General features: G+C 40.1%; 1 protein-coding gene across 1 annotated transcript in view; it reads left to right on the top strand.

Moving 5' to 3' along the window:
* Positions 1–22,214, top strand: part of PTPRC (protein tyrosine phosphatase receptor type C) — a 119,215-nt gene that overhangs the window by 22,600 nt on the left and 74,401 nt on the right. The window contains exon 3 of the mRNA XM_065409244.1: positions 21,772–21,873. Coding sequence (XP_065265316.1) covers positions 21,772–21,873 — 102 coding nt within the window. The remainder of the gene's footprint in view (positions 1–21,771; positions 21,874–22,214) is intronic.

Genomic DNA, 22,214 nt, shown 5'->3' with positions numbered 1-22,214 from the left:
GATAATGTGTTCTGTTCATTCCCTCTGAAGCTCCTGGCATTGGCCACTGTCAGAAGACACGATACTGGGCTAGATGAACCTTTGGTCTGAACCTGTATGGCCGTTCTTATGTTCTTAAAAAGAAACTCTGTAGGGTAATAATGCAAATTATTAAAAGGAATGAGAAAGTTTCTTATTAAATCATGACATTCTGTCTACCTAAATATATGTACTGTACTTAGAAGCAATCTCAAGTGATATCTACCATTATTCATAATTAGAATTGCTTGTAAAAGTACCAAAATGTTTGTTTTTCCCCATAATATTCTAGAACTATATGGTAGTTGGAAATGAAACTAAAACAAAATGCTTGTGTATAAATGCCCTAATTTCCTGATTACTATACTTTGTGGCTGAGATTTTCAGTCGTGTAAGGAATTTGGATGCTCAGTTCTCATTACTCTTAGGCAACTTTGAAAATTTCACGCTAGATGTGTTGCATTGGAAAAAAAGCTACGACATGCTATACTGTGTCTTCACTTCTATTCTTGAACAGCAGTTCAATGGCCTTTTGTACTGATCTGGAGTTCTCCATCCAGTTCCTATTGGACAGGTGTCCATATCACACACCTAATCCACATTTTTGCAACATTTGGCAGTGTTATCTGAGAGGCCAAGAACTGAATGGGCATAAAGCCCGAACCTGGAGGTGGCTTCTACAAGCCAAGATTGAAGAACAATGGCAGGACTATGTGGGGAAACTGGTACTTCCACTGCTTGTACTGTACCACTAAATTTATGATAATTTTGTGCAAATATTCTTCATTCACTAAACTTTCTCTCTCTTTATTTAAAGTTAATTTATTGTGCTTGAGAGATTAAACCACAAAAATATACATTATTGTGCAATAAAATGCCTTACATACTAGATTGGAATCTTCTATGAGGCTTCTATCAATTCAACAGCCAATTAAATATAGTTCTATAACCGTGAAAACATGTTAAAAAGGGAAGATGAGTCATTGGCTAATCACGCTCTCTGGGGTTTTACTTTTGCAAAATTCTACATTTCAAACCATGTAGGCTGAAGTGTTAATATTTTTGAACGTTGCTGCAATTCACTTTGCCTCAGTGAGGAAGTTTACTCACTTGTGGGTTTACAAGCAGCCCTGGCCATGGGAACCGGTAGGGTGCTTGCTATAGAGTGCAAGCCAAGTGCTAGCTGCTTGCTGAAATACGACCGAGCGCTCTGCAAAACGGAGATTAAATTAAGGCACCCACATCCGGTGACTCTAAATTGTTCTAGCACGCTGTCCCTTATCCAGAAATAAAAATGAAATCCATTAGTTCCAGCCACTACTAAAGTACTCAAATATTAAAAAGTAATTATTTCTTTCTTACATACGATGTACAGTTGAACCTGTACCTTGCCCCAGATCCTCATTTGGTGAAAATCAAAATAGCTTCATTATGTCAGTAGAGCTCTGAAAATTTGTGTCAGGTTGTCATCTGCCCTTAGTAGTTTTGTTTGTGAACATGAACATTCCTCTTATGTTCTGTTTTTAAAGTATCTATCTTGATCATCCTAAAAACATTATTTGTTATTAGTTACTGTGTCTATTTTTATGAATGCTTATAAAAAAGCAAAATGTACAACACCTAAATTATTAAAGAATAACTGTGAGAGATAAATATTCTCTCTGAAATATACACAAATTGCCGTTTTAGTTACATTGCGGGCAGTGGATCAGCACTTCCTTTTCAGTGTGGTTGGCAAGAACAAGTTTTCAAATGTGGTATGCTCTGAAGAGATAGAATGCAGAGTGTGGCCGTTCTTTAGGAATCCATTTTTTCTTAGGAATTCTAATCGAGCATTTATGTTTGTGATAGGTAGGAGTCCGGCAGAGCTGAAGGTCTGTAATTCTTCTCAGTAAACTGCAATTGAACTTAATCTGGATTAAGAGGCTATTTCTGAAATTCCTCTAAAGCTCAGGGGTGATTTTCTTCTTCAGGCTGCTTCTGTTTAGGCATCTTCTGTAAGGGAGCCAAATAATTTTGACATCTTTTTTCCATTTGGACTCAAACAATAAAAATGTCCTAACTGAACTGATAGCTGGTCAGAGCCGTGGATTGAAATGGGCTGGAACCACGTCACTTGTGTCATACGCTGCTGCATGTTGGAAATCTAAACTACTGCCTTTATAACAAGCTGAACCAAAATCCTTGATCTGATCACTTCTGAATAGCGAGGTTCCTGAAAATAGGGTCTCAATCCAACTTCTGTAGCATTAGCATTTTTAATTAGATGGGGGCAGAAACAACCTAGCTGGGAGATACCAAATGGTCCAAGCATCCTAGACTGAGCAAACTGAGCTAATAGTTCTAAACAGCTATCATGCTCCTTACTACTCCTGCATAGAAAAGGGTCAATGTTTGACTCTGCAGGGCATAGTCTTTGCCTTATTCTGCTGTAAATGGCACAAAAAGAGAGTGGACACTGGACATATCCCTGTAGCAGGGGATTTCCCCGGGGGGAGTCACCGGTGAGCTCTTAGACCATCCTTCTGGCTGGTTGCTTTAGAGTAGAAAGTGATGGGGGTAGAAGGAGATGGAAAAGAGGCATGACCAGAATGTGCTATTCTCAGCTGGCAGACAGTCCTGTGAGGACCATTACCAGATGGTGCAAATTAGAGCAACCCACTACTCTGCTCAAAACTGCTCCAAGGTAAGGGGCCCGGCAGAGAATCCGGGAGCTGCAATCAGCAGAGAAAAAATACAGAAAGTAACCTCTTAATACATCCTTCACAATATCATCCTAATGCTGTACAGAACTCTAGTATGAAACATTCCAGGACTGAAAGCTACCCAGACATAATTTTTTCAGTCTGATTTATAAGTCAGAAACATAGAAATGCTGTCAATCTAGGTAGTTAAAGAAGTAGAAGCTGTGAAAGAAAAGTACAGATGATTGAATATTATGCAGTGAATAAATTGTTTGATAAATTTTGTTGTTAATTATGAAATGCATTTAACAGACCATTTTAATTTTTTTCAAGTACACAACCTCCTCTTAAGCAGGTCCTGGGTTACACAGGTTTTATATATGACATCACAGCCCTGGTTACTGTCACCAAACCATCAAACCACAAAGATGGAGTGTGACTTCACAGCCAACCAATAGCCATACACCACTGCAACACATATGGCCCACAGGCAGAAACTGCACCAGCTAAAGGGAAGTGCTCCTGTTGTTAGGCCTGTAGGATCTGTACTAAGGTTGACTTAGACGGAAGTTGAATTTTATTTATGTCACAGGCTAACTGTAATGATAGCCACATAGTCTACATACAGAGACCAAGTGCAGCAACTAAATATAATGTACCTGCAGCATATAAAATAGATCCAATCATGGCCAATCTTTACAACAACACACATCTCCACTACTTCTGTTATAGGACAGCCTCCATGAGCTAACTATCACTAATAGAAAAATCAGCCAGCTTAGGCTGCTTAATGATTGCATCAGTGGTTGCATCAGTAATGAAGTCTATAGTCTCTGTTGCAATGCATTAATTCTGCAGCAGACACTACAGCATAAGCAGGGCCTCATGTATTTTCCCGGACACGTGGGAAGAAAGACAATATGCAAGGGATGTGATTTAATTAGGCCTGAACTCTATTAACTTAATTCACCTGGAACCACCCAGCAATAACTGGTACAATGTAGCTCATGATTCCCTCCTAAATTGTTTCCATTTCATGGAGGGCTGCTTTCAGTCTCCCACGCCTCCACAGCTAGTACCCAATCCATTGTTGGTACCCGAGAACTCTCCCCTTGTCTGAGTATTAAGGGGATGAGGCAAGGGGTTGTCTCCTCACTGTTACTAGACGTTAGGAGCCCCAAAACCATTCCCCAGATTCATTAGGAGATGCCTTCCCTAAGGCCACTTCCCATTCTGGTTTATCAGAAAACTGGACCCTATGGAACAAGTACTTGCACCTGCCACAGGTAGGCACCAGCAATTAGCTTGGCCACCTCCCCCTCAGGGCCAGCTCCAGGCACCAGCTTGGCAAGCAGGTGCTTGGGGCGGCCTCTCCGGAGAGGGGCGGCAGGTCCAGCTATTCGGTGGCAATTCGGCGGACGGTCCCTCACTCCGGCTCGGAGGGAAGGACCTCCCGCCGAATTGCTGCCGCAGATCGCGATAGCAGCTTTTTTTTTTTTTTGGCTGCTTGGGGCGACCAAAATCCTGGAGCCGGCCCTCATGACTAAGTCAGTTCCCTCATACGCTGCTTAAATATTGTGTTGCATTTGTAATGGAGTCTGTAGTCTCTGTTACAGTGCATTGATTCTGCAACAGGCACAAGGAGGGCCTTGTGTATACTGTGACTATGGAATTTCCCTCGGAATCTACTCTTTGAAGCAGAACCATGTTCTAGAATCTTGGATTTCACTTTTTAAAAAGTGTTTCTAGCTCTTCTGGTTGTGTAGAAGACTTTGAAAACTTGAACTGAGTGTAAATGTGGTCAATCTGAGGCTGCAGACATCCTGAAACAATAGCTCTCAGAGGTAGGAACTTTCTGATCCAGTATAAAATGTTGCTAATTTTGAAAACTACAGATGGCTTTTTAAATTTCAACATTTTAGCCAGAAATGTTCAGTTGCTAATGTGCTTGTCCCATAATCCCATACTGCCTCCAAGGCTCTGCCTTCTATGTGCTGCCTCTAAAGGGGCATGCTATAAAATTTGGCTTCCTCAGTTTTTAATTTCAATGAAGTTGCTTCAGAATTTCCAGTCTGCCACACCAGGGGGCTAGAGACTCCAGGGACCGTGACACAGAGTTCAGGTCTAGCTTGCTGCAGATTACACAGGATGTTGATCAGAGTCAACTTGATTTAAACAACCATAATGGCGGACACCCTTGGTGCAGGCCAGCCCTTAGAATGTCAAACCGTTACAAACACAGGAGCCAGTCTATTTGCATTTAGTAGTAGGCAGGGTAGTGGTTCACATGTACTCACTAGCCAGTATGGATGAAAGTTGATTAAATGCTTTATCAATTCCCCGAATAACAAGTATGGTTATTTCTTACTAGGGTGATCCTAGGATTAGAGTCAGGTCTGCAGCTTTCTGCTGCAGCAATCCTCACAGGGTCCTGATTCAGAAAACCATCGCTGTTCACAAAAGTACTTAAGCATGTACTTGAGTCCCATTGAGGTCAGTGGTTAAAATGAATGCTGAAGTGCTTTCCTCAACATTCATCAGAACTCCCTACCTCTGCATGTCTTCCGTTACATATATGGTATACAATATATATACAGCAGTGTGCACGAATACCTTATTTTAATGGGCTCCCAATCCATTTATTTATAGAAAGCTACAATGAATGGATTTTAAAGAGTAGTAAATTATTCTCTCTCATATATTCATCTGCATTAATTTCAACTAGATTTCTGTGGAGTTTAGGCTTTGAAATGGTGAAGTCTTAGCACCTTTGGATGCATCAAGCCTCTTAAACCAGCTTTTCGATCTGTCCTCACAACCCTACAGGTGGTATTACACATTCTGCTACCAAACATTTTTATTTTTTTATTTTTTGTGGCTACAAATCAAGGTTTGTTTTGTTGATAAAATAAACAGCTTTGATGTCCTTCTGTTTGAGTTTCTTCTCAAGGTTGTGAATTCTTGCTGGTACTATCTGAAATGCCACTGCATGCTTCAGAAAATGCCTTATTGTCCAGGTCAGGAAAATGTTTATAGGTCTGCTAAATTCCCTGGTTTGTGTACCTCACTGCTGTGTCTGTGAAAGAGAAGGAGTTTGAGGGTAACTGGAGCATGAAATCAGATGTTCTCCCAGCTATGGCCTAAGGGCTTTATCTGGGTCCCTATATTTTTAAAAATCTACAACATACTTTTATAAAATAAATTGCCGTGTTACATTGTATACCTGATATCTTTGCTTTCACTTTTCTTTGCCAGCTTTTTTGCTTAAAGTTCCCACGCTGCACATTTTAAAGCATTAAAAGTGAAGTGTAAAGATTTTACAAAAAACTTCAAAAATTGCTTGTTACATTCAAAAGAAGAAAAAATAGTCTGTCTATGTAAAGAAAGTATTTTAAACAGCATTAATTTAAGTGTTCTCACTAAGATCATGAGAAATCTGAGTTTTGTGCCACCCAATTTATTTGGTAAGGTGAGTGAACATCACAATCCCCATAAACACAGATTGCTAGAGTTCTTCCATTTTGAATCCCAATTTTCATTTTCATAGATTTCTCCAAAAATTTCCTTTTGTACAGAAATGTTCCTGCTAGATGTTAAAATAAAATCAGATGAGCATTTTTTCTATTTTATTTACCATTTCTAGATACATCATTCATATTGAAATCAAGGTTCATATTTCATATAACATTTGATAACAGCCTGTGGGGAAGAGAAGGGAAAGCATTTAGGACACACTTAAGTGTCTAAAGTTAGGTATCTATATCTGACTTAGGCACTTAAATAGCTGGCTTGATTTTTGGAGAGGAAGAGTACCCACAATTCTCTCTAACTTCAGTGGTAATTATGGACACTCAGCACACTGCTGAAATCAGGTAATTCATGACACTAAGCTGGGGAGAGAGATAGATATGCTGGAGGGTAGGGACCAGAGTGACCTAGACAAATTGGAGGATTGGGCCAAAAGAACTCTGATGAGATTCATCAAGAACAAGTGCAGAGTCCTGCACTTAGGACAGAAGAATCCCATGCACCGCTACAGGCTGGGGACCGACTGGCTAAGTAGCAGTTCTGCAGAAAAGGACATGGGGATTGCAGTGGATAAGAAGTTGGATATGAGTCAGCAATGTGCCCTTGTTGCCAAGAAGGCTAACGGCATATTGGGCTGCATCAGTAGGAGCATTGCCAGCAGATCGAGGGAAGTGATTATTCCCTTCTATTCGGCACTGGTGAGGCCACATCTGTAGTATTGAGTCCAGTTTTGGGCCCCCCACTACAGAAAGGATGTGGACAAATTGGAGAGAGTCCAGTGGAGGGCAACAAAAATGATCGGGGGGCTGGGGCACATGACTTACGAGGAGAGGCTGCAGGAACTGGGCTTGTTTAGTCTGCAGAAGAGAAGAATGATGGGGGATTTGATAGCAGCCTTCAACTGCCTGAAGGGGGGTTCCAAAGGGGATGGAGCTCGGCTGTTCTCAGTGGTGGCAGATGACAGAACAAGGAGCAATGGTCTCAAGTTGCAGTGGGGGAGATCTAGGTTGGATATTAGGAAACACTATTTCACTAGGAGGGTGGTGAAGCACTGGAATGGGTTACCTAGAGAGGTGGTGGAATCTCCATCCTTAGAGGTTTTTTAAGGCCCGGCTTGACAAAGCCCTGGCTGGGATGATTTAGTTGGTGTTGGTCCTGCTTTGAGTAGGGGGTTGGACTAGATGACCTCCTGAGGTCTCTGCCAACCCTAATCTTCTGTGATTCTTCTATGATTCTTTGGTCACGTCATCTAAGCTTGCCTGCAATTCTCACAATTGCTACCCATTCCAAGCTCATTAGCTGAAGATCAGAGGTGGATACAGAGTGGCTTCTCTATTAGTTGGATTTGTTGCTTTTTGAATCATAATATTATCTTCTAAAACTGTTTGATGATGCATGTTTGGCAAGTTTTTTTATCCAACAGATATCTTAATAGTTAAAATCCCTCATGGGTATAGGATCATGCACGTTAGTACACTGGAGAGTTGGTTTGTTGGTTGGTGGTGTTTTTTGTTTTTATTATTTGTATTGTATCTTTCTGTGCACCACCATTCTTGTTCCTTTGTTTCCTCTTATTTTTCTCCATATAACCTTTCCCTAAGAATTTCTTTATTACACTCATCAGATTCAGGCAGATTCTTATTTTTCACCTACATTTTAACAAAACTCTAGGCCCCAACTATGGATGTTACATTTCTACAGGCAAGTGCTTCCTCACGGGAGTTATCCCTTCAAAGGGAGTGGGATGATAGATGTAAGTGCTCGACAATGTGGATATGGTTGTTCTGTAATAAAGCCCTTAGGTTATAAAGCATGTGCAGTGGCTACCCTTGCAGTAACATCCCAGAATGTCTTTACAGGGAAGTGAGGACTCAGAGGGAGGGTTCCAGTTCTCTGAATGAAGTATACTGCTGAGGTTAGAAATGACACTGCTGAACTTGCTGGGGTCTTGTGCTAGGAGTGCAGTTAGTTTACTCTAGGTGTTGAGTATCACTGTGTGTATGGAAAAATGGGAACTGAGTAGAGTCTAGAAAAATATGGTGAGTGGGGGATTAGAAAGAAAGGTTAAATCTGATTCTGTGTAAAATAAGAAAATCAAGTATCCCTAACAAGATGAATTAACAGAATCAAAAATCCATTCGGGCTGTTTCTGTCAAATACGTCATATCAGGCCTGAACCAGAGCCCATTGAAGTCAATGCAAAGACTCCCACTGACATCTGTGGGCTCTGAATCAGGCCCTTACATCTTGTCATGTATAAATCTTATCTTAATTTTGCACAACAAAAGATTGAAAAGTGAATTTTGATCTTGAGGATAGTTCTGCCAAGAGCCAAATGCCTTCATAACTCTGTCCCTATACACCAGCAGAAAGAAAACAACCAGTTTTCATGTCTGATTCATTTTGTGGTACCATTCATTTAGGAATAGTGAGTAAATTAAAAGCTGGTGGAACTCCCTGGACACTTTTCTTTGGTGTTTCATTTACTTAACCTTTTTCAATTATTTTTCTATCATAAAAATTAGTCCCCTTTTATCTGACTCTAGCCAACTTGTGATGTGGCATTTCGCTGCACCATAAGTCATAGGTTGATACTGTATGGAGCTGAGCTTAATCTGCATAAAGACCAGGTTCTGCCATGCCATCGCATGCTGGAAGTAAGGGTGCTGGGGATGAGACAGCACCCTCTGGCTTGAAGTGGTTTCCATTATATACAGGGTTTACAGTTTTGGTCAATGGCTTTCAGCACCCCCCGCTATAAAAATTGGTTCAGTGCCACTGTTTGCCATCCTTACTCATGGTGAGTAGTCCCAAACTTAAGATACTTCCACCTTTGCTCACATTAAATAGTATCATACTCTGTGATTTGTCCCATTTTCTTCAACAGCACTACTTGTGGAGTAAGGTACTACCAGATACTACTAAGATGGCTCAGCATGATGAGAGAGCAAATTCTGGGCCAGAGGGTACTACCCACTATAAGAGCGGCAGAACCAGATGCATAAGCAGCTACAGTCTTTTGTATCTCGCTCTCTACGGTACTTATATGGCCCCTATTATCTGAGCACCTCACAATCTTTAATGTATTTATCCTCATAGCACCCCTCTGAGGCAGGGTAGTACTATTATAACCATTTAGAAGATGGGGAAATGGAGGCACAGAGCAACTAAGTGACTTGCCCAAGTTCTCACAAAGTCAATAGTGAAGCAGAGAATTGAAACCAGGTCTCATGAGTCCAAGGGCAGCACCCTGCCTCTGGATCTTCCTTCCTCTTTTTGTACATGAGTGAGAGGAGAATTCCAAATGAATGTAAGAACAGAGAATATATAAGAAGATTTTTTTTATAGTTGACAAGCCTTTGTTTTGCAAGAATAGTTGTATATGTCTGCATTTATCTAGTTTATCCAGTGAGCTACAGCTGGTTAAAAATTAATCCATGTACTTGATTAATTGTATTCAGCCAACTTTACAATGGATGAACCTACCAAATGGCATATGCAAGCATCAGGCATAAAGTTGAAATGACGTTAAGCTTTTTCTGCCCAGCTGGTTGGATTTCTTTAAAGCTCTCTCTACCTTTTAGGAAACAGATACTGGATCTCTATCAGCCAGTGCTGGTTTGATACTTTTCTTAATGTTGGAAGGAATCTGGGTCATGGAAGATGAATGAGACTAGCAATGCAGTTTAGAGCACAGTTTCTTAGTAATGTGAGGGCTGGGATTCAGATTCAGAAAGCACAACAACTGCTGAAGGCTCCGTGAGGCTCGGAGCAAGAAGTTGTAGAATCACAAGTGACAGTTCACTGGAAAATAAAGTTCTTTTGGAGGGTTTGATGTAATTGTATCTTTATTCTGATTCAGATACCTCTGTTGTTGTTAAGGGTTCTCCAAAGCCCTCCTAGGGCTACAGCAGGCAGAGTAGCAGTATAATAAAAACAATACTGCACATTGCAGGTGTAGAGCAATGGCATACAGATTACTCCATTCTGAAATAAGACTGCTATATTTGGCCCCATTTGCCCCCCCAAGCTTGAAATGCACAGCCCTAGAGGAATTATACAGATCCATCTTATCTAAGCGGTCAGGTACAGTTTGATTCTTGCCTGATTCAGATAAAATTCAAGTTATCTTCTCTAAGGCCCTGATATTGTTCCCATTAAAGTCAATGGAAAAACTCCCATTGACTTCAGTGGGGCAGAATCAGGTCCTAATTTGAGGATTTCTCTATTAGTAGTAAAGTTAGAGTGACCAGATGTCCTGATATTAGGGACTTTGTCTTATATAGGCAACTATGCCCCCTCATCTTCAACCCCCAAAAAGGGTCCCAATTTTTCACACTTGTCTGGTCACCCTAAGTAAAGTATCATTGCAACTCTCAAATTATTACTCCAACTGAGGTACCTAGCATCTTCAGCTCTATTAAGTGAGTCTCTTGTCTAAATATGTGGAGATATTTTGTGCGGATTTACACCATCCAGCCGCGTTCACTTCAAAAGACCCCATGGAGTCAAACTTTGCACTGAAATCCTGTCCAATCTATTGAAGTCAATAAGGTATAAGTTAGAATCTGCAATTTTACAGTAGATAGATTTAGGGCCAGATCATTAGTTGGTGTAAATCAGTGCACTGTAGTCCTTTGAAGTCAATGGAGCTATGCTGAAATACTCCAGATCAGGATCTAGTCCATAGTAATAATCTCTATTGATTGAAAGCAGTTTTAAACCTTCACCTATAGTACTTCTATAGCACAAATGACAACATTTTGATTTTGCAGTTACAGTGGGAAATGCAATAATAACTTGCACACATAGGTAACTGCATATTCAGTGCCCCCATGAAATGTGCACTTTTCATAGTCTTGTTGAATTACTAGTTGCTTCATCTTTTTTGTGGGAAGAAAGGCTAAGAGGTTAATAGTGAAACTAGTCTGTCAGAATGAGTACGTTGATTTGCTGACTTACCTTACCAGCACACACACACACACATTTACTTGCACAATTAAATAAAAACCACATTCTGATGCATTGTGGTTTTAGGAAAGACTCAAATTAAATTGTACTGTACTAGTGTAACTTTACCCATTATTTATTGGAAGACTTACAGCATCTATTTCTTTGTATCATTGCCTACCAATTTGCTCCTTAAATGTACTTAACAGTTTGTACAGATGTCTGGAGGAAGTGCTGCAATGTGGAAAGTTTAATATTTTAGACAAATACTAGGTTTATTTACACTCTCTATATTATGGCTTCATTTAAAAAGCACACAAAAATATACAGGCAACAACAACAAAAATCCAGTAGCCAGAAATTTTAGTGTGAGCACTCTTAAGGATAACTGCAAGGAAGTTTATATCTTCATACAAAACAAAACAAAAAACATCCCCAAACAAATAGAGGAGGAAAGTGATTTATCCCTTAGGCTGTATCCTACTGGTAGGGAAAGGATGAACTTGTGGTTAAGGTAATGGACTGTGACTCGGTAGATCTACATTCTGTTTCTACCACAGACTTCTTGTGTACCCTTGGGCAAGTCACTCTCAAGCTTGTCTCTCTCTGCCTTAATTTCACAGCTATAAAATTGGGACAGTACTTCCTTTCTCCAACCCTTGGTCCATCTTGTCTATTGAGACTGTAAGCTCTTTATGTTTGTACAGCACCTAGCACAAAGGGTTTTTGATCTCAGTTGGGGCCTCTAAGCACTACTGTAATAAAAACTAAATACACTTTGAAAAGAACACCATCTTCTTAAAAGTCATGCTTGCATTTGAAACTTTTTACCTACTCTTGTTACAAATAGCACCTAATATTACAGTGAATTTGAGAGATTAGAGAAAACATTATTTTCTCTCCTTTTTTTCCTGCATGTTCTCTTTGTGCATTTTACTACACATGGGACCTGATTTTAAGAAGAGATGAGTCTTCCTAACTTCAATTGAAATCAATGAGGGTTGTGGGTGTGAGCACATCTGAAAATCAGATCCTTTATCGCAGTGTTTCCCAAACTTGGGACGCCGCTTGTGTAGGGAAAGCCCCTGGCGGGCTGGGCCGGTTTGATCACCTGCTGTGTCCGCAGGTCCGGCCGATCGCGGCTCCCACTGGCCGTGGTTCGCTGCTCCAGGCCAATGGGAGCTGCTAGAAGCGGCGGCCAGTATATCCCTCGGCCTGCGTCACTTCCAGCAGCAACCATTGGCCTGAAGCGGTGAACCGCAGCCAGTGGGAACCGCAATCGGCCGGACCTGTGGACGGGGCAGGTAAACAAACCGGCCCAGCCCGTCAGGGGCTTTCCCTACACAAGCGGCATCCCAAGTTTGGGAAACACTGCTTTATCGCTTGTCTGTGTCACTCTCCCTACCTGACCTGACAAGGCCAGTTTGTCAGTTTCCCCTATTGTTTGTTTGGGTCTTTTACATAGCAACAGAGGAGAATTAAAAAAAATAAAAATAGGAAAATATGATTGTATTGATTCAATAATTGGAAGAGGAACCCAGGAGAAGTGTAATTTCTGAAATTGCTTTTAATTCATTTTAAAAATTGATTGGATTTCAAGATTATCACATCACTTTAAGGGCCAGTTCCTGAAGTCCTTACATTAACTACAAGGATATAGTCCTAAAGGTAAAGGATGCTCTTTGAGTTCAGTAGGCTTTGAATCAAGTCCCAAGTGGCTAAAGTATTGTAACTGCTTTCACTATTAAACTGTTCATGGCTCAGCAGTAGACCTGGTTGAAAAAACAACGTTGTGAAACATTTCAAAGATGTTTCTGTTTTGCAGGAAAATAGACCCATTTTCTGTCTTTGGGAAAATTTCCTGCAATATTCAGTACACAAAAAAAGTTGATGACTGAAAACATTTTTGATAAAAAAATTTAAAATATCACAGAAAAGTTTGGGAAAAGTGTTACATGTTTATGTTTATAATTTTTCCAAAAAGATAAAAATAAAATAACTGAAAAATTGCCTTTTTTAAAAGAAAAAGAAACATTTTGTGCAAAAAATGTACACTAGTTGTACCCAGCATTATTGGAATGTGGTTTCCAGGCAAAACTAGTTTCCCCCAATATTTTCCAGGTCATAGACAGCACTAGAATTGTAATGGAACTCAGTGGAATATAGTTAGAAAAGAAATCTGAGAGCCAAACACCCCACAGTTCCAATGGGATGGTCTGACGTGATGAGCACCACTTCTGACTCTAATTCTGATCCATTATAAGGCAGTGTTGGTTTCAGCCTCTGACCCCTTTCAACCTTCTTGAGGGCTGTGCTCTCTCCTTCACCAGTTCAATCCCCACCCCAGTGGTGCTGGGAGAAGCACCAGTGAGAATATTGGGGGGGAGAGTGGCTTAGTAATTATTTCCCCCCATTTTCTCCATTGGTCACAAGCAATAGGCATTTAGCTGTTTCAATCCAGTGTTCCTGGTGGTTCTGTCCACAAAATCATCATCATGGTACAAATGCTAGTCTGCTCATAGTCGATTCTGGAAAGGAAGATCAAAAATATAGCAGTGCCGGAAGATTCATTGCTAAAGCTGGGTGGTGAGACTTGCAAAACAAATGTTTAATATTGTATCTACTTAAGTATAGCTCTCAGCTTCTCACTTCATGAACACTGGAAATATTCAAAAGGAAAAAGCAAACAAAGATGTAGTCTTTCTTTTGATTCAATATAGAATTGCTAAGTGTACATCACAGTGTTAAATACCACTGTAATTGTTTCATACAGCAGCCTATACATATTCAGTCTTGCTAGCTAAGTATTTTCATTCTTTTTTATTACATTCCTCACCTACAGAGGATGTTTATGACTGTGGACAAAACATCCACATCCAGCATTTTGCAGTTGTAATAAATATTAAGTCAGAATTAGATCTGCTCCCCTCTTGCAGGCATATTTCATGTATTCACAAATACTCCCTGAAAGACACACTTCATTGTATTTCCAAAGATTACCAGTATCTTCATGTTGGAAACCCTGCTTTCTATCATATAAGTGGGCCTGTACAACTAAAAATAATTAGAAATGCAAATTTGGTGAAAAGAAGTTAATCAGGAAACTACATGACTGCTCTAGAGAAGTTGTGGTTTAGCACCAAGATAGGGCTGATTACTTGAGCATGCGGGTGCTATAGTAACCCAGTTTCACCATTTGGAAGAGCTTAAGCTCCAAACCACAGTACACTGCACCCTCTTCCTTTTTAGTAGGGTTCTGAAGAAGAAAAACAGAAGTAAACAGAATGAGAGAAACCACAGAGCAGCAAAGGCGTTGTTAGCTGTAGTTATACAAGCAGTCTATTATGCTTGCTCTAAGCCTGTGAAGATGATGGATGACATTAAGCTTAATGTATAAGACAACTGACAGACTTGCTTTTCCTGTATATCTGATAATAGGTGGGATTCTTAAGAAATTATGATTCTAGCAAAGCTTTGTTTTTAGTTTAGAATAATTATGTGCGTGGCAAAACTTAAATTTGGATTGCTGCATTTCTTTTTTGTATTTCTTTAAGGGTTTGGGGGGAGATTCTTAGGAGAGCTGATTGGGAATTTTCCAGTTGAATGATTTTCTGTCAGAAAATGTAGTTTCTTCAAAATTGAAGTTTTCTCTGGGAAAATTTTGATTCTTGCCAAAAAATGTTGATTTTCTATCTGGCAAATCTAAGTGAAATATTTCATTTTTGGTTGGCTCAAACAAATCAACCGAATCAGAACATTCATATTTTGAACTGACCTGAAAGGCTTCGTTTTGGATCAGTTCAACAGAACTTTAGTTTAGCATTTCCTTTGTGTAATATTGCCAGATGAGACATATAATTTCGGTCCTCATTATCTCCCTGAGGGCCAGGCTCCCTGGAGGACTACATCTCCCATAATGCAGTGTGGGTCCATGCTGTGCAGTTCCTCATGTGAGTCACATGACTCTGGGTGCATTAGGGGAGATGTAGTCTGGCTAAGTTATGTTTAGACCAGCAGATCATACCTCTGGTTCATAGAGGTGAATGCCATCATCAGGTTCCTGATACAACTCCCATAAGATAATGCACCACTATGAGTAAATGCAGTTTAATATTGAACTGATTTGAAACAAAGTGGTTTTGGACAGTTAATAAACCAACATGAAACATTTCAATTTTGGAATGTCAAAATGTTTTGCTTCAATCAAAAATGTCAACATTTTTCAGAATTTCCTTTACATGATTTTCAAAATTTCAGTTTTTTGTCCCAATTTGGGATGAAAACAAATGCTGAAATGTCAGAATTTATGTCAACTTTAATTCTCAGCTGGTGTAAACTGGTGGTGTTCCATTGACTTGAATGGATCTATACTGATTTCCATCAGCAATTGGCAACAGGTCTCGGCACAGAATGGCTTAGAACAAAATGGAAAATATTTTTCAAAACAATTCATGATAAAGATTAAAATCTAACTATAATAGTCCTGAACCCCAAACACTTTTGCACGCAAGTAACTTTATACACCTGATTAATTTTATTGAGTTTGATGGGGTTCCTCACCATATAAAGTGTTTACAGTATCAAGGCCTGTGTTTATACAGGCTTATTTGTAAAATAGCACCAATCTCTTAACTTCCTTCACAAAGAAACAGTAAAGTCTCAGGGCCCCATTCTCACTTACACTAAGGCTCTTTACACCAGGCTGACAGTGTAAAGGGGCCTTAAAGTGGGTGTAAATTACATCTCATCCCACTTGAAGTTTAAAAATAATTCAAAAGAGGCCTGCTAGAAGCAGTTTCTAAGGCTTCTCGCCTTACTCACCCTCTCCCTCCCACCAGTTGTTCCTCTCTGAGTTGCAATTCACTGCTGGCGTGCAGCGGAGCTGACTAATGTCCAAATCTATTCTGTTTTCTAGAAGACCCACACAAAGAGCTTCACTCACTCCTTCAAGTAGGTCACATCCTGCTGCTTCCTCTGCAAATGTGGAAGGCTCTGACCCTGAAGAACTAATGCAGCCTACCTTCTGCACCCCCAACTCACTCCAGAGCTCTCCTCAGTGGGGGCTCCTGTGTTACAATGTGCTAGACATTTGAGGGGTGCTGGGGAAGGGCAGAGGTGGGGATTTGCAACTATGCAGCATCACTGACCATTTTCCTCTGTGGAGGGGGAAGTCACATCAACTGCCAGTGCTACTGCAGCCTTTAGACTGAGGGGCTCCAAAGCCTGTAGGGAAGGGTAACTTCCCCTTCCCTCTCCCCACACCCAAGAATCACAGGGCATAGCCCAGTCACTTTGCTTCACGACTCAAGGAACTGAATTAAAATAGTTAAAAGCCAAATATGCCATTGGTGTTAGGGGGCCCAACTTCATTGGCTCCTTGTGCTTGTTTGCAGCAGGGAATGCAAAATTGTTGCAATTCAGCATCAGTATGTACTGAGGGCATAATCCTGGGTGGCAGTAACCTTGAGGACTAGGCACAGTCCTTTGCATAGAGCCATAGTAAATCTCAATCCACTTGTGTGCCACTTGTGCGCCTGTAAAGTAAGAAAGGGGGTGGAGAATGCACATGTCTTGTGAGACATGGATTTAAGTGCTCAGAGTAATCTGATAGCTAAGCAGCATTGTTTTCAGTTTTTAATGCAGAATTGCATCTCTGTCCTGCTTGTGAGATTTCTCTTGCACATACACATAATACCCCACACTTGTATTGGGCAAGATTAATCCCTAAACATGTTATTCTGAATCTTTTCAAGCTTTTTTGGTTTGAATTGTCCTTGGATGATGTGTTACATCTGTCAAATTAGTCTGATGCAAAGAATTTGTACGTTGTCTTTTCTGAATGGACAGAAGGGACAGAATTGTAAGTAGGTTATTTGAGTGACCATTGCACAGTATATCAGGTCCATAGTCATGGTTCCAAGAAAAAAGCTGTTGCTGCTGTTTCTGAATGTAGCTAGTACATCCTAAAGTTCCAGGGATTTCAAACACTAGACTTTTTTTTAGCTTACCGGTAGTTTCTTCACAGCAGTCCTTGAATTTGCTCGTCTTGTTTAATATTTAAAAGGTCTCTTTAAAATACAGTAGTCCTGCTTTTCCCTCTTTGGGCCTGGGTGTCTAACCGCTTCTAAAGGAAAGGACTGTCAGCTCAGGTGTTCTGGATTTATAACTTTGGGAGTCTGCCTTCCCCATCTAAAGCCTTTTCCAAGAAGCAGCTGCAATTGTGTCGTCCAACTAGACGGAGTGAACTAAAGCAATTAGCTAAGTCTTCCATCCGTTGGCTGGACTTGCTGTGAATGTGCTTTCTGCAAATTACCTGAATAAGTATATAATCTGGACCTTCATGGTTAATAGGCTGATAATCTATCAGGTGAGCCAAGAGGGGGAGGTCTATACATGTCTTAGTTAGAGGAAACTCTTTGCATACCTTACATTTTCCTCCCCTTCCAGGAGCTATATGTATGAGTCAATAACTTCCACATCATCTCAAAAATTATTTAAGGTTTGATTAAGTCTGAGATTTCAGTAAAGATTTGGGATGCTCCCTATTTCATCCAGACTGGGTTGCCAATCCCTTAATGTCTCAGTGATTGTCAGACTTTCTTACAACATATTGTACTTTTTGTATTCAGAACAACTTACATGTAGAGCTTTGGAGATATCCTTTAGTTTCATTCCAGCTACGAATTTTAGAAACATGCTTGCTGATTGATATGACCAGGGGCAGAAAGTTGTGACTTCAAGGGTGATTTTCCAATACAATCACTGAAATATTTTGAATTGTAGTGGGCCACATTGGGAAAAGTAAATTCATGTTAACAATACATGTATTGGTATTGGAGTAATGTGATTTTTTATTTTGAAGATCAAGTTCCCTGTGATCTCCATTTTCATCATTTTAAAAGGCGCTATTCAATTTGTCTGGTATCTCACAACAGGATTATAATAGGAGATACAACTGCACAGTGTTTGAGAGTTTTTTGGTGTTATGGTGCCACCTACTGAGTTAATACTAACTGCATCTTACTCTGTTACTATAGTAAATTAAATTAAAAAGAAATATGAGGCATACAGAATGTTTGTCATAACATTGCCACAAAAATCTGTTCAGAGAACAATACAAGAAAAGGAAAGATAGCACTGTTACCATCATCTGTAGTAAAGCTGTTTAATAATAATACTTGGCAGTAGTCATCATCAAAGAGATTTACAAACAATTAATGAATCCTTCAAACATCCCTGCATGGTAGTTAACTCAGTACCATTTATTCCACATTTTTTAGAGGCATAGAGAGGTTAAGGGATCTGCCCAAGTCACAAAGGAGCCAGTGTCACAGCGAGGATTAGAACTCAGTGATTTCTGATTCCAGCTTGTGCTCAGACCAGCAGATCATACCTCTCTTGAAGCACTACATCTTAGAGTGTCTGACCATATCTTCATCATATTTACACTAGATGAATAGAGAGAAGAATTCATTGTGAGCATTTCAGTACCTTCTAAATAAAATTTCACTTTGACCTGGTTTGCAACTCCTTATTCAGTTTCTGCAAAGATGCATTCAAATGAAGTTTTACCTTTACTGCCTTAATAGCAGTGAGAAGTGTAGGTGGTTTTGGAGGATCTATGGTGGTGCTGTATGGTCGATAACAGGAATGAACCCACTAGAAAAACCCTACTCGTACACATTAGTACTAGGATGGCTGTTTCAGCGTTATCTTTCTACCAGTTTTATTTTAGTTCTAGATAATACATCTGCTCTAATACACTAAGTTATTGGCTTTTTACAAATGTTAGTAAAAAGAGACCTAGGGTGAAATCCTGGTCCCAGTGAAGTTGATGGGAGTTTTTATCATGGACTTCGCTGGAGTCAGGATTTCACCTCTGGTTTCTTTCTCTCTCGTTTTTTTAATGTACGTGAGCTTTTTTAAAGTTCCATCAGGCTTTTGGCTACTTAGCAACTGAGCATTTTCCTGGGGTGCCTTATTTAAACTCGGTGGCTACATTTTGGGTTTTTTTTTAAACTGCCCAGATGGATTGTGGAACTTGTAGTATCTTTTGAGCAGCTGAACTATTATGTTGCTTGTCTGGCTGATGAGGAGAAATCCTTTTGAGTCCCTGAAGGTCTGACTATGCTGAGCTTCTGTGCTGGAGACTAGAGACCAATTTTGAGCCTGGCATGTCAGCAGGTCGAAAGCATGTGTATCCCTTATGCTATCCTTGTCTTCTGTTTAAGTTGTGATGGTTGAGCCTTGAGCTTTGTTTTAAAGGGTTGAAGGAGTCTGTATTCAAAGAGGTACAGACATCATAGTTATGAAGCATCATGTGGGGAAGGTGAAGTAAAGAAGAGATAATAAGCAGTGAGGTGCTAGTGGAGAGACACAGAATGCAGCCAGCAAATTAACAGGGTGGTGGTGTAATGAAGAAGCACTAGCTGAGAAAGGGAGAGAGCTTCCAGCAGAGAAATATTGAACATGTGGAGTCTTGCTGTTTGCCAAAATTATGGCATCCTATAATAGAACCGGAGATGTTACAAGGCATCAGGGGCTCTTATAGGATGTGTCTCAGGACTTCTGTTGAGAGTGGGAGCTTCTTGAGTATCTTTTGGGACAGAACAATAATGAGTGAGAAGCGCAGTGATGAAGACAATTCAGTGAGCGTGTGTGTGTAAGGGGGAGATAATAAAGCCTTCAGATGTGAAGGACTGAGCCTTAAGTGGCATTTTGGTTGTTACTGTTCTTCTCCAAAGTGTGCTCATGCTGCTGTTACTTGACTTGCTCATGTAACCCCCACACCTTCTGGATGTGGTGCTCTGTCCCATCTAGTGGCACCAAGACCACTTAGAGAGAAATGAATGAGTCTGCTCTACAGCCTTAGCTAACAGCCCTTTGGCTTTTAGCTCTTGCAGTAGAGACCCATGCACTGAGCTCCCGAAGTCCCCGTTTCGATCCCGCCCGCTGATGACCGGGGTCTGTCAGTGTTACACTCAGCCAGGGTCATTTATTTCTGTCTCCCTCCCTCATAATACTAATTTTACTGAATTCAAGACTCTTAGGACATCTAAAGGCCTGCACTGAGGCAGGTTCCCCCTCAGTCTTCTTTCCTCAAGATAAAACATGCCCACGTTTTTTAACCTTTCCTTATAGATCAGGTTTTCTAAACTTTTAACATCTTTTGTAGCTCTCTTGTGGACTCTCTCCAGTTTGTCCACACTTTTTCTAGACTGTGGCGCCCCAAACTGGACATAGTGCTCCAGCTGAGGACTCACCAGTGCTGAGTAGAGTGGAACAATTACCTCCTGTGTCTTACATGTGACACTCCTGTTAATACTCCCTACCATATTAGTTTTTTTCCTGCATCATATTATTGATTCATGTTCAATTTGTAATCCATTATAATCCCTAGTGCCTTCTGAGCGGTACTACTGCCTAGCCAGTTATTCCCCATTGTCTAGTTGTGTATTTGATTTTTCCTAAGTGTAGTACTTTACACTTGTCTTTATTAAAGCTCTTCTTGAGTTCAGACCAGTTCTCTAATTTTTCAAGGTCATCTTGAATTCTAATTCTGTCCTTCAAAGTACTTGCAACTCCCTCCATCTTAGTGTCATCCACACATTTTATAAGCATGCTTTCCATTCCGTTATCTAAGTCATTAATGAAAATGTTGAATAGTACCGAACACAGGAGAGACCCCCTAGGGAACCCCACTAGATATGTCGCCCAGTTTGACAGTGAACCATTGATAATTACTCTTTGATTACAGTCTTTCAACAAGTTGTGCCCCCATCTTTGAGTAATTTCATCTAGATCTCATTTCCCTAGTTTGCTTATGAGAATGTCATGGGACAGTGTCAAAAGCCTTACTAAAATCAAGATATATCCCCTCTGTGGCTTCTACCCATGCACTAGTCCAGTAACCCTGTAAAAGCAGGAAAATAGGTTGGTTTGGCATAATTTGTTCTTGACAAACCCATGTTGTCTATTATCTACAATCCTATTATCCTTTAGGTGCTCACAAATTGATTGTTCCTGTATCTTTCCAGGTATCAAAATTAGGCTGACTAGTCTATAATTCTCCAGGTCTTCTCCCCCCGTCCCCAGTTTTTAAACATAGGTACTATGTTTGCCCTTCTCCAGTCCTCTGGGATGTCACCCATCCTCATGAATTCTCAAAGATAATCACTACTGATTTCAAGATTGCTTCTGCTGGTTCCTGATGTACCCGAAGGTGAATTTCATCAGACCCTTGCTGACTTGAATACATCTAACTTATCTAAATATTCTTTATCCTGTTCTTACCCTATTTTGACTTGCTTGCCATGTCCCTTGTTGTAAATATTAATTGTGTTAAATATTTGGTCACAATTTGCCTTTTTTAGTGAAGGCTGAAGCAAAATAGGCATTAAACACCTCTGCCTTCTTGTTGTGTATATATAAGAGAGCATCGTGAAGTTATCCAACTGTAATCAATGCTGTAATAAGAAATATGGTCCTAGCTGGAAAACTAATGGCAGCTGACATTTTTTTTTCTATTTAAATTGTACTTTTCCGCTATGTACACTATTCAATTAATAATATTTTCTCCATCATGTGACAGGAGAAGAAACAGTAACAGAAACTACAAATTCTTCCATGCCCACAATCACATCACCTCTATCTGCACGCTCCACTACACACTCACCTGCAGGCGAAAATAAAGGTAAAAGTGAAACACGGGGCACAGTTTTGTTCTCAGATTGTTTTCCCTGAACTGACGTCTAGCTCCACCACACAGACGTTACAACAATCCTTTACAGTTGTAATCCTTTACACTGGCTTACCTCACATGAATAGTACATTAAATAATTAAATTAGGAAAATATTTCAAAATATTTGTATATCCTTGATATATTTAGAATCTGATTCTCATTTACATTAAGATCTCTTGATGATGCCAGAACAAAATGCAAAGAGGCTTTAGGTAAATGAGAATCAGACTCTTAAAGCTTAAAACATAAGAACATAAGAATGGCCATACTGGGTCAGACCAATGGTCCATCT

The sequence above is a fragment of the Emys orbicularis genome, chromosome 8, assembly GCF_028017835.1.
Source record: "Emys orbicularis isolate rEmyOrb1 chromosome 8, rEmyOrb1.hap1, whole genome shotgun sequence".
Lineage (NCBI taxonomy): Eukaryota > Metazoa > Chordata > Testudines > Emydidae > Emys > Emys orbicularis.
This window is presented reverse-complemented; position numbering and strand designations above follow the sequence as displayed.